Source organism: Pelodiscus sinensis, chromosome 5 (genome assembly GCF_052426305.1).
Source record: "Pelodiscus sinensis isolate ZL-2025 chromosome 5, ASM5242630v1, whole genome shotgun sequence".
NCBI lineage: Eukaryota > Metazoa > Chordata > Testudines > Trionychidae > Pelodiscus > Pelodiscus sinensis.
The window spans coordinates 70,503,496-70,518,356 of NC_143056.1; the positions used below are offsets into that span (position 1 = coordinate 70,503,496).

General features: G+C 45.5%; 1 protein-coding gene across 6 annotated transcripts in view; it reads left to right on the forward strand.

The window, feature by feature from the left end:
- The first annotated feature begins 237 nt into the window (after positions 1–237).
- Positions 238–14,861, forward strand: part of ACTN1 (actinin alpha 1) — a 158,929-nt gene continuing 144,305 nt past the window's right edge. For 3 of the 6 annotated variants that reach the window (XM_006130285.5, XM_075927344.2, XM_075927346.2), the window contains exon 1: positions 238–538. In XM_006130285.5, the coding sequence (XP_006130347.1) occupies positions 434–538 (105 nt within the window). In that variant the 5' untranslated portion in view covers positions 238–433. The remainder of the gene's footprint in view (positions 539–14,861) is intronic. The other 3 variants (XM_006130283.5, XM_006130284.5, XM_075927345.2) reach the window with 1 other exon arrangement.

The window sequence follows — 14,861 nt, forward strand, 5'->3', positions numbered from 1 at the left end:
TAAGGGCAGAGTCATCAAACTGAGTCGAAGGCAGATTAAACTCAGATGTCGCGAGTGAGGGGGGGAGAAGGTTGGTGAACCAGGCTTAAATCAACCTATATCAGCTGCTGAAAGCCCTGACTGACACAAGAGGGCCTCAATGAGAGCGATGCTACCTTGAAAAAACGAACTTTTGGCAACTCCTGCCAGCCAATGGGATTAAGCAGGAGGCAGGGCTCTGGGCCCCACGCCGCCCCCTTCCCTTCGGTGTGTGCAAAGACTAGGTTGAGCTCCGGGGTAAGTGGAGCTGCCGCGCGCTGCCACCTCGTCTCTCTCTCTCTCTCTCTCTCTGCCTGTGCCTCAGCAGGGAGCTCTCGAGACCGCCGGGGAGCGCGAGCGGTGGCAGCAGCAGGGGAGGAAAAACAAAAGCAGAGCGCAGGACACACGCGCCACCATGGATCATTATGACTCGCAGCAAACCAATGACTACATGCAGCCGGAGGACGACTGGGATAGGGACATGCTTTTGGATCCAGCCTGGGAAAAACAGCAGAGAAAGGTAAATCCCTCCCCTGCCTTCCCACCCCCACCTCATCCCTTTCCCTCCCCCCCCCCCCAGCATCCTAGTAGAGATCCTGGAGCAGGGGGTGGGGTGGCATTAGGAGAGGCTGCAGTAGCTCCATTAGAGAGGAGTGTTGTGTTACAGGCATGGAGCAGGATGGGGGTGGGGGAACATTTCCTTGGATTTGCTGGAGCTGCAGCCGGTGAGGCTGTGCGGCTACCTTCGCACGGTCCCTATGCAACGCTGGGGGTGTTTCCCACGTTTGCTGAAGGCCCAAGGCAGAGAGCTGGTCTGGGGACTAGCTGGATCCCCGCACTCCCCTCTCGTTTTATTTCACTAAACAACGTAGCCTCGTCGGAAGCAGAGCGGTGGGGGTGGGACGGGCTGTGCAATTCAGCCTAATTTCGGATTTGTGTGTGCATACGCGACCGCCCGTTTCCTCCTTCCTCCGATGGCTCCCCTCTGGCCGGTGGTTGCAATGGAGCTGGAGTCGCCGCTCCGCTCTGCCCAGGACCTGTTGAGAGGCCGGGCTCGAAGAGCGCAGCGGAGCGCGCGGCCCGGGCTTGTCTCTGAGCTGCAGCGAGACGCGGGGCTCAGCCCAGGTGCGGCTTGGGGGCTCCCCCGGGGTGCGGGTGACAGGCCTGCGGGGCTGGCTCGGCCGCGTGCTGCCTCCCCTACCTGCGCGGGAGGGGCAGCAGCGCCACCTGTGCGGGGCAGCGGGGAGCTGAAGACGTGGAGCCGCGGGATCGCCCCGCGCAGCGGCGCCGAAGTTCCTCCCCCCAACGCAACAGCTGTCAGTGCCCGCAGCCCCGGCTCTGTCCCGTCGCGTTCGGCGGTGCCTTCACCCCTCGCTCTCCCTGCGTCCCAGCGGGAGGGGGCTGCCTCGGGCTCCCGCCTTGCCGCCGCCGCTGCTCTGCGGGGAAGGGAGGGCTGTGCAGGTTCACGTGTGTCTGCTCGGAAGCGTCACGCCCATGGCACCGCTCTTCCTCGCAGCCCCTGCCGTGCCCCCGGAGAACAATGGCAACGCCGGGGGCGCTCTCCTTGGAGGCAGCAGACGCCGATCCAGCAGGAAATCAGAAAGTGAATGGGAAATTGGCTCCGAAAGTTCCCCAGGCTTAGGTTCTCCTTCAGCGGCAGCTGCCCTGTACAGCGGAACAGGAGCACTGCAGCTACCGGGGAGATCCGAGAGCCTGACTAGCAATCTGCTGTTAATAAATTGCCCGTGCATTCCCAACACCTTATTCTCCCTCTTTTTTGAATGGTCCTCAACTCCATGTGATCACAAGCGGCTTGATGGCTCACTTCTCATTTGAATGGTGTGGTTTAGGGTTGGGCTTGTGCAGATCTTATGTCCAAAAATGGTAACATTCGTCCCTTTTTTAAACTTGGAGGGGAGGGGGAGTTTAGGAGGAGTCCTAGCTTCTATTTCTTTTTCTCTTTTTAAGCCAAAGGCATCCTGTATTAGATCACTCTGGAATCCTAATCCCTGAAACATTTCCCTTTTAGTCACTTTATCAGACGATAATTTTTTTTAAAGTATGGCAGAGCACATCCTACAACTGTCAAGTCACTAGAATGAATCACGTATTAATTTTATGCTTGCAGTTTGTATCACATCTTGCCATGCCTGAATTCTGAATAGAAAATGTCATTACTTTTTGTGTCCCAGGCAATGGACAGAGATGTTGCAGACTGGAGGGGTATAACTGGACTTTTAAAAATGATTTGGCTCCATGTATTTGGGAGTAACTGTGGCTGTGTGTACTAATGAGGATTATTTGTTTGTTTTCTCCCCCTTCCCATACTTTATAGTTAACTGAAATGGTGGATTCAGAAAGTTTCAATTGGAGACTGATGAGTTAATAAGAAGTGATAACTATGGAGCTCCTGCCATTGGTTTCTTAGCTTGAAAAGGTTGCCTGGGGAGGATACAAAGCATGAGACCTAAAACATACAAATGAGGGTGCTTACCTGAGAACAGAGTTCATGGTAGGTGAGCATGTGTATCAACCAAGGGGAAAGAAAGGGACACTTTAATTTCTAGTCCATAGTGTGAGAGTGCTAAATTGGAGGTTATTTCTTTATTTTGCTCATGACTAATTTCAAAGAATTGTCTGTCATAAATTTTAATTCATACCCAGATATTAGGAAGCTGAAGCTGGTAAGATCAAATATGGCCTAGTGGAGCCCAGACGTTGCCTTTGGAGAGTAAGGTGATCGGTTTTGCTTGAGGAACTGTGCATTATTTCTCCTGCTTTTGTGATAGAAGTAGGGATGTAAAATTTTGATTATTTCGCTAATTGAATAGTTGATGCAATTTGCATCGACTTTTTGATTAGTCAGTAAGGGCACTTCTGCCTGAGCACAAGGCCAACAGGGGACTCAAGCTGGCCCCGTGCTCCCCACAACGTTTCAAACGGCAGTGCTGCATGGAGCCTGGGGTTAGGGTTAACCCTAACCTTGGGCTCCCCGCAGTGTTGGTGCTTTGACAATGCCATATGCCATCTGGGCTCCCAACTGGCCCTGGGCTGCACGCGGCATTTCAAAGTGGCAGCACCATGTGGAACCCAGGGTCTGGCCCCAGGATCCACATGGTGCTGCCACTATGAAGCAACCCCTTCCCTTCCCCTCCCCTTGCTGCCTCTGTTTGACAGAGGCAGCATGGGGGGGAAGCAACCAGTCGACTAGTCTTTCGACTATCTGATAAGTGTTTTGCTTATTGGATAGTTGATTAGTCGTTCACATCGCTAGACAGAAAGGCTGTAGATGTTTGTGTGTTACTCTCTTTTGGGAGATAGGGTTGTGATACGGATCCCTTCCTCCCAATGTTATATGACCAAAGAGATTCTCTTCCACAGAGGGATATAGGATTCTAATCTCATTGTGAGATATCATATTCTGGTTTTCATAGAACCATAGAGCTGGAGTTTTCTCTGTGTGTAATCAGGGATCAGATGGTGGAGTAGAAATTTCCTGTGCTCTTACCACAAAATAAACTGTGCATCACTGAATTGAGTTGCTATTTACAGTATAATGTGCAGATGTTCAAAATGTGATCTTTTGGGCTGTCTGGTGACCCCTCAGGGGGCCTGAATATATACCCCTGTACTCTTTGGACTTGGCTCCTTCTTCATTAAGGAGGAAGTGGTGGTATTTCTCAAGTACTGCTAAATTGTGTCACCAAAGAGTACATCTTTGCAACAGCTGGGAGCAGAGCTAGAGTGCTGAGCATAGCAGCGTGGGCACTGTAAATCCCACCTGACTCCCTGGTTGTGTGTACTTCCTGCATCTAGCCTGAGCCACTACCCATGCTGCTGCAGCTACACTGCTATCTTCAGTGCACTAGCTTGAGCAGAGCTAGCCTGGATATGTTGAGTCAAGCTGGCAGTTACATCTTCCAGTTGCTGTGTAGATGTGCCCAAAATGAGACTCACCCTAAACTGTTCAAGGAATGAAATATTTCATCATGTTGATTATAGTCATCCCTGGACACGTGAGTTGTCATTACAATGGGGTAGTTCACACCTACTTTTGCAGACCCTTGTCTGTACCAGATATGCTTGGTTCACACATCTAAGTTTTTTTTTTTTTTTCACAGCCACAATAGTGTTGCTGCTACATTTTTCTCCAGAATCTCAGCTTGCTATAAAGATAGTAGATACAGAGAAAAGCCTGTATAGTATATGAGTGCATACCAGCTGAGTTGTTTAATGTATAATATGTTTTTATGTATAATACTGTTTGTATAGTCAGCATTTAGAATTTATTGTCAGTGTTTCCATTATGTGAATAGGGTTGATAGTGCTCTTCTCTGGATGAAGGAAGAGGTGCTTCCATCTTAACACTCTGAACTGGTGTAAGATTGAGGGACTCTGCTTCAACTGTTGGAAACAGACTTCCTACCACCAGGTAGAGCACTACTGAAAATGTCTATAACTATAGACTCGGCTGCCCCCTGAAACTTCTATAATATTGCAGTGGTTCTCAACCTTTACAGGCTACTGTAATCCTTTCAAGAATCTGATCTGTCTTGGGTACCCCCAAGTTTCACTCACTTAAAAACTATTTGCTAACAAAATCAGACCTAAAAAGACAAAAGTGTCACAGGATGCTCTTACTGAAAAATTGCTTACTTTCTCACTTTTACTATGTAATTATAAAATCAATTGGAATGTAAATATTATACTTACATTTCTGTGTGTGTGTGTGTGTGTGTGTGTGTATGTATGTGTATGTATATATAGAACTGTATAAACAAGTCATTGTGTACAATATTAGTTCGTAAATGCCTTCACTGTGCTTTTTATGTAGCATGTTGTAAAACTAGGGAAATATTTGGTTAAGCTGATGTACACCCCGAAGACCTCTGTGAACCCCTAAGGGTGTGCATACCCTGATTGAACTCCAATGCTGTATAATTCAAACTAAGCCCTGGATTTGCACAGTTGTAACTAATTGAAACATTGTCAACTGTGCTATTGACACACACACAAGAGTAGAATCCCTTTGCTGGGCTGGCTCAGCAGAGCTAACAAGTAAAAAGTAGTAAGAATTTAGATCTGCTGATCTGCTGTAGTAAAAATTTAGATCTGCTGAGTAACTGACTCTGAATACTAGGCAGATCTGCACCCAGTGTGTAAGGAGACATCTGTATAAAGCTAATCTTCAGGTAGCTTTCCCACATTCCATGTGCTTGTATTTCCTCTTCTGTACAATGGGACTGATGTTAGTATCCCTCACAGGTGCATAGTGAAATTGGGATTAATGCCTCCTATAAATCACTTCAAGCTCTGGGGAGAAAAAGCACACTCTCAAGAAGCCCTTATGATAGTAGGTGTTTTTTAACCTGATATCTGCAAGATGTCTTGGCTCCCTCACATCTTCCTATTCTCCCCTTTCTAACTCCATTGAGTAACTCTCTATAAGTGCTTGGTAGGTGGGAAGCATGAAATTGCCAGTTTAGAATACAGGGGGCACTGCCATTGCTTGGAAAACCCAGCAGCATAAGGTTTCTGTAAGAGGCTTTTTGGGCTGCCATGCCTTCAGAAAGGTTTTTAAGAGGCTTTTGAGAGCTCATCTCAGTAGCGATATTCACTTAAGGAGGTGGAAAATAATGAACAGAACAAATTCTGTTCAATCTGTCTTTTAATAGGCTTCTGCAGGGCCCTTTTGTACCACAGCAGGAGTCCCTTGTGGGGATTAAAGCTCTTTCCCTTGAAGTTGCAGACTCTGGTCAAATTTTTCATTTAGAAGAAACTATCATCTGTTATACTCTCCCCATTATTCTGAAGAAAATACAGGCAATGTGCTTCCCAAAATGCTTGCCGGGTGCAAGCAGACGGATCCTGCTATTTCTCCTTGTTACCCTGTGAAACTTATTGCAAGACACTGTCAGAAGATTACTCTGAGTGCTCTTATTACTGCAGGTTGTTGGGAAATCTGTGTGCTCTTGTAAGATATGCCAATTAATGCCATCCTGTGGGCATTTGCTAGTTTTGAAATATTATGAATAACAAATTGTCAAAGCTGCCATGAAATAGAACTTCACAGCCCACAAGAAATTTCCGCCTTCTGATCAGAAGAATCCGGGGGCCAAAGGTCAATGAAGAGACACCTACTGACTTTGCTGCGGGCTAGATCGGGCCTGGAGTGAATAGATGAACTCCTTGCAGATCAGCAAGTTTGGTCTTCATCTGACTGGTGATGGGAGCAAAGTCCATGATGAAGACAGCAAATCCCCAGTGAGAACACCAGCCCCTGAGGACGCAGGGGAGATTAAAGCTAAAAGTTTTATGGGGCTAGTGACTTTTGCAGTGGCTTCTTCTGAAATACCATGGATCTGACTCTTGGTATGCTGAGTACTTGGCACTGCTGAAAATCAGTTTGTTGTATTTTGAAACTGTTCTGTCTAATTTCAGACAATGACCAGTGTCTATAAATAAATTGCCCAAGGTTACAGAACTGAGAAGAAAAATCTCCTGATTCCCAGCCTGGTATGCCAATGACAGTACCATGCTCCATTTCTGACCAGACCGCTACTATCTTGACAAAATGATGCAGACTATGGTGAAGAATCTATTTGTAATGGGCGATCAGAAATGAAAAACATACAGAAGTTGTGGGTTTGTTGTTGCTGGGTTTTTTTGTCTACTTGTAAGGGATTATAGAAAGATTATTCTAAAATCTTGATTAATGTAAATGATTCAAACCCTTAATTGTTAGTGGGGAGGGGGAAAACTTTACCTGTTTTTCCTAGTTGTTATCATACAGAACTTCCTACTGGGGAAACTAGAATAAAATATACTTCTTGCTGAGAAATCTAAAATCTCCAGATTTTTGGAATTAGTGGAACAGTGACAGCAATAATTAAACTGTGCTGAATGCTTCCTGTTTATAGGTAAATATTGACTAAATACAGAATCTATAAATTACTGAAATTATCTGTTAGAAATGGCACCAGCCCAGTAACTGGTAATCCTCTGAGGCAAGCAAGCAGTGTAAAATATGCCATATCTAAAGAGAGAGAAAGAAATGGTGGCTTGTTTCCCCAGGAAAGCTGTGGAATGTGTGCTGTCTTGGTTCATTCAGTCCAGTCCCATGCAAGTTGGTCCAATAAAAGATATTACCTCACCCACCTTATTGTTTTAGTTCTTTAAAGACATTTAACTCAAAAGTGTCCCTTAAGTGTTGCTGCAGAGGATGGATAAGTCACTGGCTTTGTAAGGCAATTATTCATTGTAGAGCAGTGGTTCACTTTCCCTTTTTAGGATTTTATTTTTTATTACAATGAATAATAATGTTCTTGGTAACCTTTTTGAATGGTGAGATGACTGAGGCATTTTGTCCTTGTAGTGACTCCTTCATCCACGCAGTAGGTTGTTAGTGGAAGAGCTAGGAAGAAGGTAGGGATGGACAAGAAAATGATCTGTGCAGATGTTTGAGGGATGGTATGGAAGTGTGGACAGCAATTTAAAAATACAAGATTTAATGGACTGGATCAGACCATCTGTCCACCTTGTTGGAGATCAATCCTCTACAGGAGAGGGGTGAACACCCAAAAAGAAGCAAGTTGTTAGTTCAGTGGCACGAATATGTGCTTCTGTGGAATTCCTTCTCGACTGTTGCAGGCAACCAGTTTAAATTCTTGGATTAGTGATAATCCAACAACCATCTTACTGTACATCACTACACAAGGCAAAGGTGATAACATTAACAAGCCTCCCTAACATCATTACTGATTTTCAGACTAACTTGATGTGTACGAGTTGTGCTCCCTGCTAGCTCAATAAAGTGCAGAAATTGATAAACTGTCCAGCAAATTGTATAAACACTTTTTAGGCTATTTAGTGAGAATTAAAAAAAAAAAAAAAAAGTTGTAGAAATTAAATGTAGCTAGATTACAGGTTTGGGAGTACGAGTCTAACAGTAATAATAAAATAGCTAGTATTAGAAGAACAGTTGGCTCAGATGAAATTTAGATCTATTGTGTCTTAATTAGAGCTCACAAGATTTTTTTTTTTTTAATGTTTTGACCATTAGATCACCACAGTAGAAATTCAGTAATGGAGGTGGGAGGGTACAGCTGTTTTTTGTCCTAGGCAGTTTGAATCAGTGTCTCTCTGCATGTGATGTGCAACTAGCTTTGCAGCCTTACATGTAGTACACTTTATATTTTGGAGGTTGTAAGCCATCTTCACTAATGAGGATGTGGGATTGTGTATTATTTATTGCAATATCTTTGGAATTTACCCATGAACTTGGCTTGAAGTCCTTCTGGTTGGTGACACACGCTTTAGTGACAGAGATGGCAAAGGCTGACTCAGCTTTGCTTGACAAGGATTGGGAGCTGTCACTAAATGTTGTTTTTTGTTTTTTAAACCTAATGCATCCATTGTCATGTGGGGAAAAAAATCCATCTAACACCTTAAGACAGTGAAATAAGTACCCACCTGCAGTGTTCCCCTAAGCTCGGCGTTTGCGCAACTGGTTAGATATTCAGATGCCACCCAGCTGATTAGCAGAGTGCCCACAGCTAGGTTTTGTTTCTACTGGTGGTGCACATTGGCACATGCTTCTGTGCATGCTTCATTCCACATATGAATGGACAAAATCCACACATGGAGAAAAAAGATTACAAGAAACATTTCCCACTTTCATCCTCTCCTCCTTCCCCCCCCCAAAATATAGGGCAATTAAGGAAAGACCTGAGTTTGTGTACGTGTAAAATCTACCATATATTTGAGAGTTTGTCTGTCCATTTGTTTACAAATTTCTCCTAAATGGTAAGAGCAGGACCACCAAATTCAATATACGGCTTACCTTGCTTTAAGAGTAAGGGTTTGGTTGTGCCAGGAAAATGGGATGTGTCTGGAATGGAATTGTTTTTCCTAAAGTCATACAGAAAAGAGACAGAATCACCAGGCAGGAGAGAGGAGCTGGCTGGGGGCTAGAGATGTAGTGAACTGGTTAAACATTAAGTTTCACTAGTTAACTGATTAAACGGGGTGGGCTTGAAGTGGCTGTCCCTGCCATGGGCAGAGGCTGCTCCAGATGGACTGGAGTGTCCCTATATGTGATGAGCCGGGCTAGGCCTGCCACAGAGCTGAAGCAGCCAGCCCCCTACCTATTGCAGGTGAGGGGTTATTCCAGCCACTGTAACTGGTAAGCATCACTTGTTAAGAGTGATGTTTACTATTTAACTGGTTAACCATATCCTTACTGGGGAGTAAGTCCCCTCCCCCAATCCAGGATTGCCGGAGCCTCCCATCAACCCAGGTGTCCTTTAGGGAGGATGCAAGGGGAGGGGGGCTGAATCCTCCCCCACCCCAGATTTGTATGGGGACATTCCTGGTTGTTCCCCTTCATCAGGGAGTGAGAGGAAAGTGCATGGTTTGTTGGATTCCTGACTCTGACTGGAGAGCGAAGGGGACAGACAAGCTGTGCGCTTTGTTCTCGCTCTCTGTCAGGGACAGGAAGGTGATGAGTAAGCAGCCATGGTACAAATATCTGGGAGGGGAAGTTTTGGGCCTCCCACCTCCTTTGCCCCTCCTCCTACACCTACACACACACAAACCCTGCCCAGAGCCCCTCCTCACCCCAAACCTTGACTCCTACACCCTTAGCGTCCTGACATGAGCCCCTCCTTAAGGACCTGAGCAAATCTGGGTAAATGTGATCGTAAGTATGTAAAATGTCACAGAGAGTATGTTTTTCCTACAAGTTGCCAAACGTGAGCTTTGCAAGGGGGTGTGATTATCATGAAGAATGCCCATCTCCAGTTTTTTGGAGACAGCTCTCCAGAGCCTTGATCCATTATGATGATGAAGATGATGGGGAGAGGATGATTACTGAACCTTGACTATTAACCATGGGGCCTCCAGTCTGAGAGCAGCTATCACTCAAATACCATGTCCAGTTAACCTTCTCAGGGCTACCTCCAACTGCATTTTGCCTTTCTGCAGCCAGACTGCCCACCCTTACCAAAAGACTCCTTTCAGAATGAGTCAGTCTCGTGAACGGGGGTTCGGAGTGATGAGAAATGGAAGAGAATACTTGGGACTTTAAGTAACAAACTGTATTAACTGAGTGAAACCGCAAGCGTTAATAAGATTAGCAAAGAGCTTGCTAGCTTCCTGTTTCTCTGCTGCCTCTTTTTTTCCTTCCCCCTTCATTACAACAGAACCCAGCCATAGGATGTTTGTGGTGTGGCCTGGAGCCAGACAAGCCTTTAGCTCCCTATTAGGAAATAAATTTTTTTTTTTTTTTTTGGTTCCCTGTGTCAATTTCCCATCCTCCTATCTTTCCTGCCAGGCTGGTAATGGACATGTGACTGGATGTCCTATGACTACCGTAAGCAAGCCCTGCCAGGGCAGTACCAGAGTTATCATGGCCTCACACCTCAGTCGTTGCATGGACTCAAATTTTTCTTGTCTGCCTTATGTCTTTTCTTCTCCTCCTGCTTGCTACCTTCTGCTTTTTCCCTCTGTGTCCTGAGCACAGTACACAGATACTTGGAAGTGCTCAGAACTGAACTGAAGAAGGTTTTATAACTGCAAACCAAAGTCCTGCAATTGCAGTGCACCCCCTTACCTGGAAATACCGCCACATGGGCTGAAACACTGAAATGCAGCTACTTTCTGGATGAGAAGGAACAGCTAACCAGTGACTACAGCTTGCTATATAGCTGGGGTGGAGCAAGAGGAATACTGACAGATGCTTTTTCTGATTGCATGTTGGTGTCTTCTATACCTCTGGGGCCTGACTCCTAGGGTATGTCTAGATTACATGCCTCTGCCAGCAGAGGCATGTAAAATAGCCTACCCGACATAGTCAATGAAGCAGGGATTTAAATATCCTTGGCTTCATTAACATAAAAATGGCCGCCGCGCTGTGCCGGCTCAGCTGATCGTCAGCACAGTGCACAAGTCAAGACACGGATCGGTCGACAAGGGAGGCCTTTCCCGTCTGCTCCATTATGCCTCGTGAAATGAGGTTTACAGGAGCGGTCGACAAGGCTTCCCTTGTCGACCGATCCATGTCTTGACTCGTGCACTGTGCTGACGACCAACTGAGCAGGCACAGCGTGGCGGCCATTTTTATGTTAATGAAGCTGGGGATATTTAAATCCCTGCTTCATTGACTATGTCGGGTAGCCTAGTTTACATGTCTCTGTCAGCAGAGGCATGTAGTCTAGACTAGAGGTACTGATCATCCACAACTCCAATTGCAGTTGCTCAGCATCTCTGAAAAAACAAGCTTAGGGATCTCATTCAAAGGACTGTATGCCTTTCTCAGTGCATGAGCACAATTCCCGTTGGTTTGTCAGAGCTGTATGGATAAACATAGTATGGTGTATGGCCATTTACCCAGCCGAGTCTTACAGCTATGAATCAATCTGCAGGGAATGAATGCTTCCTGGAAGTGCATTCCACTCTGCAGAGTGGGAACCAGCAGCAAAATCTGCTCTTCCATTGGCTTTGAGCCAAGGGGCACTGTTCTGAATGGGAGACATGTTGGCAGGTGCCAAAGCTTAGCTTTTCCTCATTTGTATTATTTTAAGTGCACTCTATGGAAGTGTGAAGCTCCAGTTAACCTGTGAGTGTCTGCTCAGATCTAGGTGGTTTATGTACATATCAGGCCAGCAGCTCTCAAGGCCAGCAGCTCTCAAGGCCAGCAGCCTAGTTTTTATGAGCAACCCTACAAAAACAAACCAATGTGATTTGAATGAAAAAGAAATACACAGGTGTGGAGAAGAGATTTCTTAAGGAAATCATTCAAATTTATTTGGAAAGCTTCACTAGTCAGTGGAAGGGGGACTGACTTGGAGCAGAATTGGCAATAATTCCAAGTCTGCTTAACTATGATGACAGTCACCTACTACTCTGGAATAAAAAGATGTATAATATAAAATGTTCATGCCTTGATGTTTCTCTGTAGGTGCTGTGTTGGGAGCTCCTTGCTGACTTGCCTAGCTGGGTGATTATGGGTTCAAAATCAGCTCAAGGCAGCAGAGCCTGAAACTGGCTAGGAAAAACCCCCTTGCTTTAATATTAACTGTACTAAATCATCCAGTAAATAGGCAGAACCGATTGCTGAAGATCAGTGGGCCCATCCTTCACTATACTATAGGCACACGCTGCTCTTTTGCACTTATTGTACTTAATTCTACTTGATGGTGAATCCTTTTGGAGTCATCTGTACCCAGGCTAAACAACATACCTGCTGGTAAAACAGCCCAGGAACTTGCCATAAACAGGCTTACTAGTGTGTGAAGTGGGTTCTATGGAGCGCATATGCACATGTACCCTCCCCCACATCAGATCCTTCTTGTAGCGGTTTAGCTTTTGGAGGGATTTCAACAAGTCTTGGATCAAGCAACAGAAAGACACCCAGTGACTTCAGTGAGCTTTGGATCAGGCACCAAGGATTCTTGCTGCTCTTCAGTGAGGAGTAAAGTGTGTTTAGCTTAATGACTTCTGTGATGTACACTGTGTTGCTAACCCCTTGAATACAGCATTGGGAACTAGCCTCTCAAGATTTATGGGATATGCAGGGGGAGAGAGATGTATGGTTTGTGTGTCCTAACAATTCACTCTTGTTTACTATGGAAAATGAAGTCTTTGTCACGCAGGGGTTCCTGAAATTCTCAGTGCTGTTACCTTGTGGCACCTTTATTGTTGTGAATGCATCTCCTAGCAAATTCACTACTTTTGTGCATCACTACTGTTGTTATCCCCTAAGAAAAACACAAAACAAAACTGAGTCCTATTGCTGCTCTCTTAAGAAGATCCTGCCCCTTTTCAATTGATTAATGATGCTGCTGTGAGCACTCTTCTCTTAAAATATTTAGACCAACCATGAGCAAATGTCTGTCTATGCCAATTACAGCAGAAAATACTTAATTTTCTTGGGGCAACGTTCATTGCAGTCAATAACATCTGTTTTTTTCATCTGTCCTCTTAACGCTCTAGAAGGAACCTCCAACTGCACCTGTTGTGCCAGGGAGATAGGGAGATATTCTAAGTAGTAATGTCCTACTTGGCTTAGGCGATTTGGGTATTCTGTTGAGAAGAGAACAATAGCTGGGCCTGTGTGTGCACATACAAATGTTTCGAGCTACTGGCTTCACTCTTGCTCCAGATCATGGTGATGTTTTTTGTGAGTGGTTACAGTCTGTGCTGTGGATACAGCTAGAACACTCCTCTCTCTAGCACTGTTTGACACTTTTCACCAGCAACAAGTTCACTCGGTTGCATTCCCTGGAGGTTGGTGAGAAAGAGGGTCCTTTTTATAAATGCTTCATGGGTAGAATCCAGTCTGTTTCAAGGTGGCAAACTTATGGACACTAGCTGTTTCCCAGGAGTTTTGTTAGGCCACTGGGGAACTTAAGCCAGGCATAAGACTGGTTCTAGTGGTGGGGAGACAACTCTGAACTCACTCCGGGCTATAGTCCCAACTCACTGGCTGTCCCTGTCAGAAATTCTCATCACCAGCCTGCATTTCTGATGTAATTAAACTCTTCTTTGCCTGTGTTTTGAGCTGAGACCTGGTAGTGGAAGTGGCTAGGAGAGGTAGGCCACAGGAGCAGGGCATTGCTGTGTGGTAAGGGATACGTTCATGCTGCAAATCTTAGTGGGGAGGTAGGCTGACTGTATGTACGAGGCAATTGAGAGTGAAGGAGAAAATAGGCCCCACAGAGGAGTAATGTTGTGTGTGTGTGTGTGTGTGTGTGTGTGTGTGTGTGTGTGTGTGTGTGTGTGTGTGTGTGTTTTCATAGTGCCTATGGGCCCTGGTTATAAATTGCAACTCCATTTCACTAGGCAAAAGAACAAAAAGTCCCTGCTCCAGGGACCTTACAATCAAAGTAAAACTATGAAACGAGACAACAAATAGACACAGATGGGGCAGTACATTGAGACAATAGTGGTCAGCATGGTAGACCGTGCTCTCTGCACACCAGGCAACTCACTGGTGTGTGTGTGTGTGTGTGTGTGTGTGTGGATTTGTGGGCGTTGTGTGTGATTGGTTTTTGTTTTGAAAAGGGGTTTATAGGTAATGAATAATGAGGTGACTCTGGAGATGTTTACCTAGAATAACCCCAAAGCATGTTAGCCATCACCGCAGAGCTTCATTGCAAAGGGAGGTGGTAAGGGAAAAGCCAGGTGCAGGTTTGATTCAGACCGTACTGCCAAGTCTGCCCCTAATGGGTTTCAAGTTCATTGGGACATCAACTAGAGTCCTCTGGGAATTGGAATTCTTCCCATTCAGGGTACGTCTAGACTACAGGCTTTTGTCGACAGAAGTTTTGTCAACAGTATCTGTCGACAAAACTTCTGTCGACAAAGAGCGTCTAGACACATTCAGTTCTGTCGACAAAGCAAGCTGCTTTGTCGACAAAACCCTGTAGTCTAGACACAACCCTACATGCAATAACACCTTCTGTCGACAGAACTCTGTCGACAAAAGGTGTTATGCCTCGTAAAATGAGGTTTACCAGCGTCGACAAAACTGCTGAGTTCTGTCGACGATATGTCGACAGAACTCAGCGGTAGTGTAGACGCAGGTATAGTTTTGTCGACAAAAGTCCACTTTTGTCAACAAAACTCTGTAGTCTAGACACACCCTTACTGTGCCTCCAGGGACAGTTCTTTTCCCCTTCTTTTAATCGGAAAGCTCCATTTTTCTCTCATCCTGAGTGGCACAGGGCAGAAGAGTTGAAAATCTATGTGACCATGATCTGTCTCACCCCATAGAAAATGCTTGGCCACAGGCACAGCATGGAATGGCACTATGAAATTGCCTGTCTTCCTCCCTGCTCTGG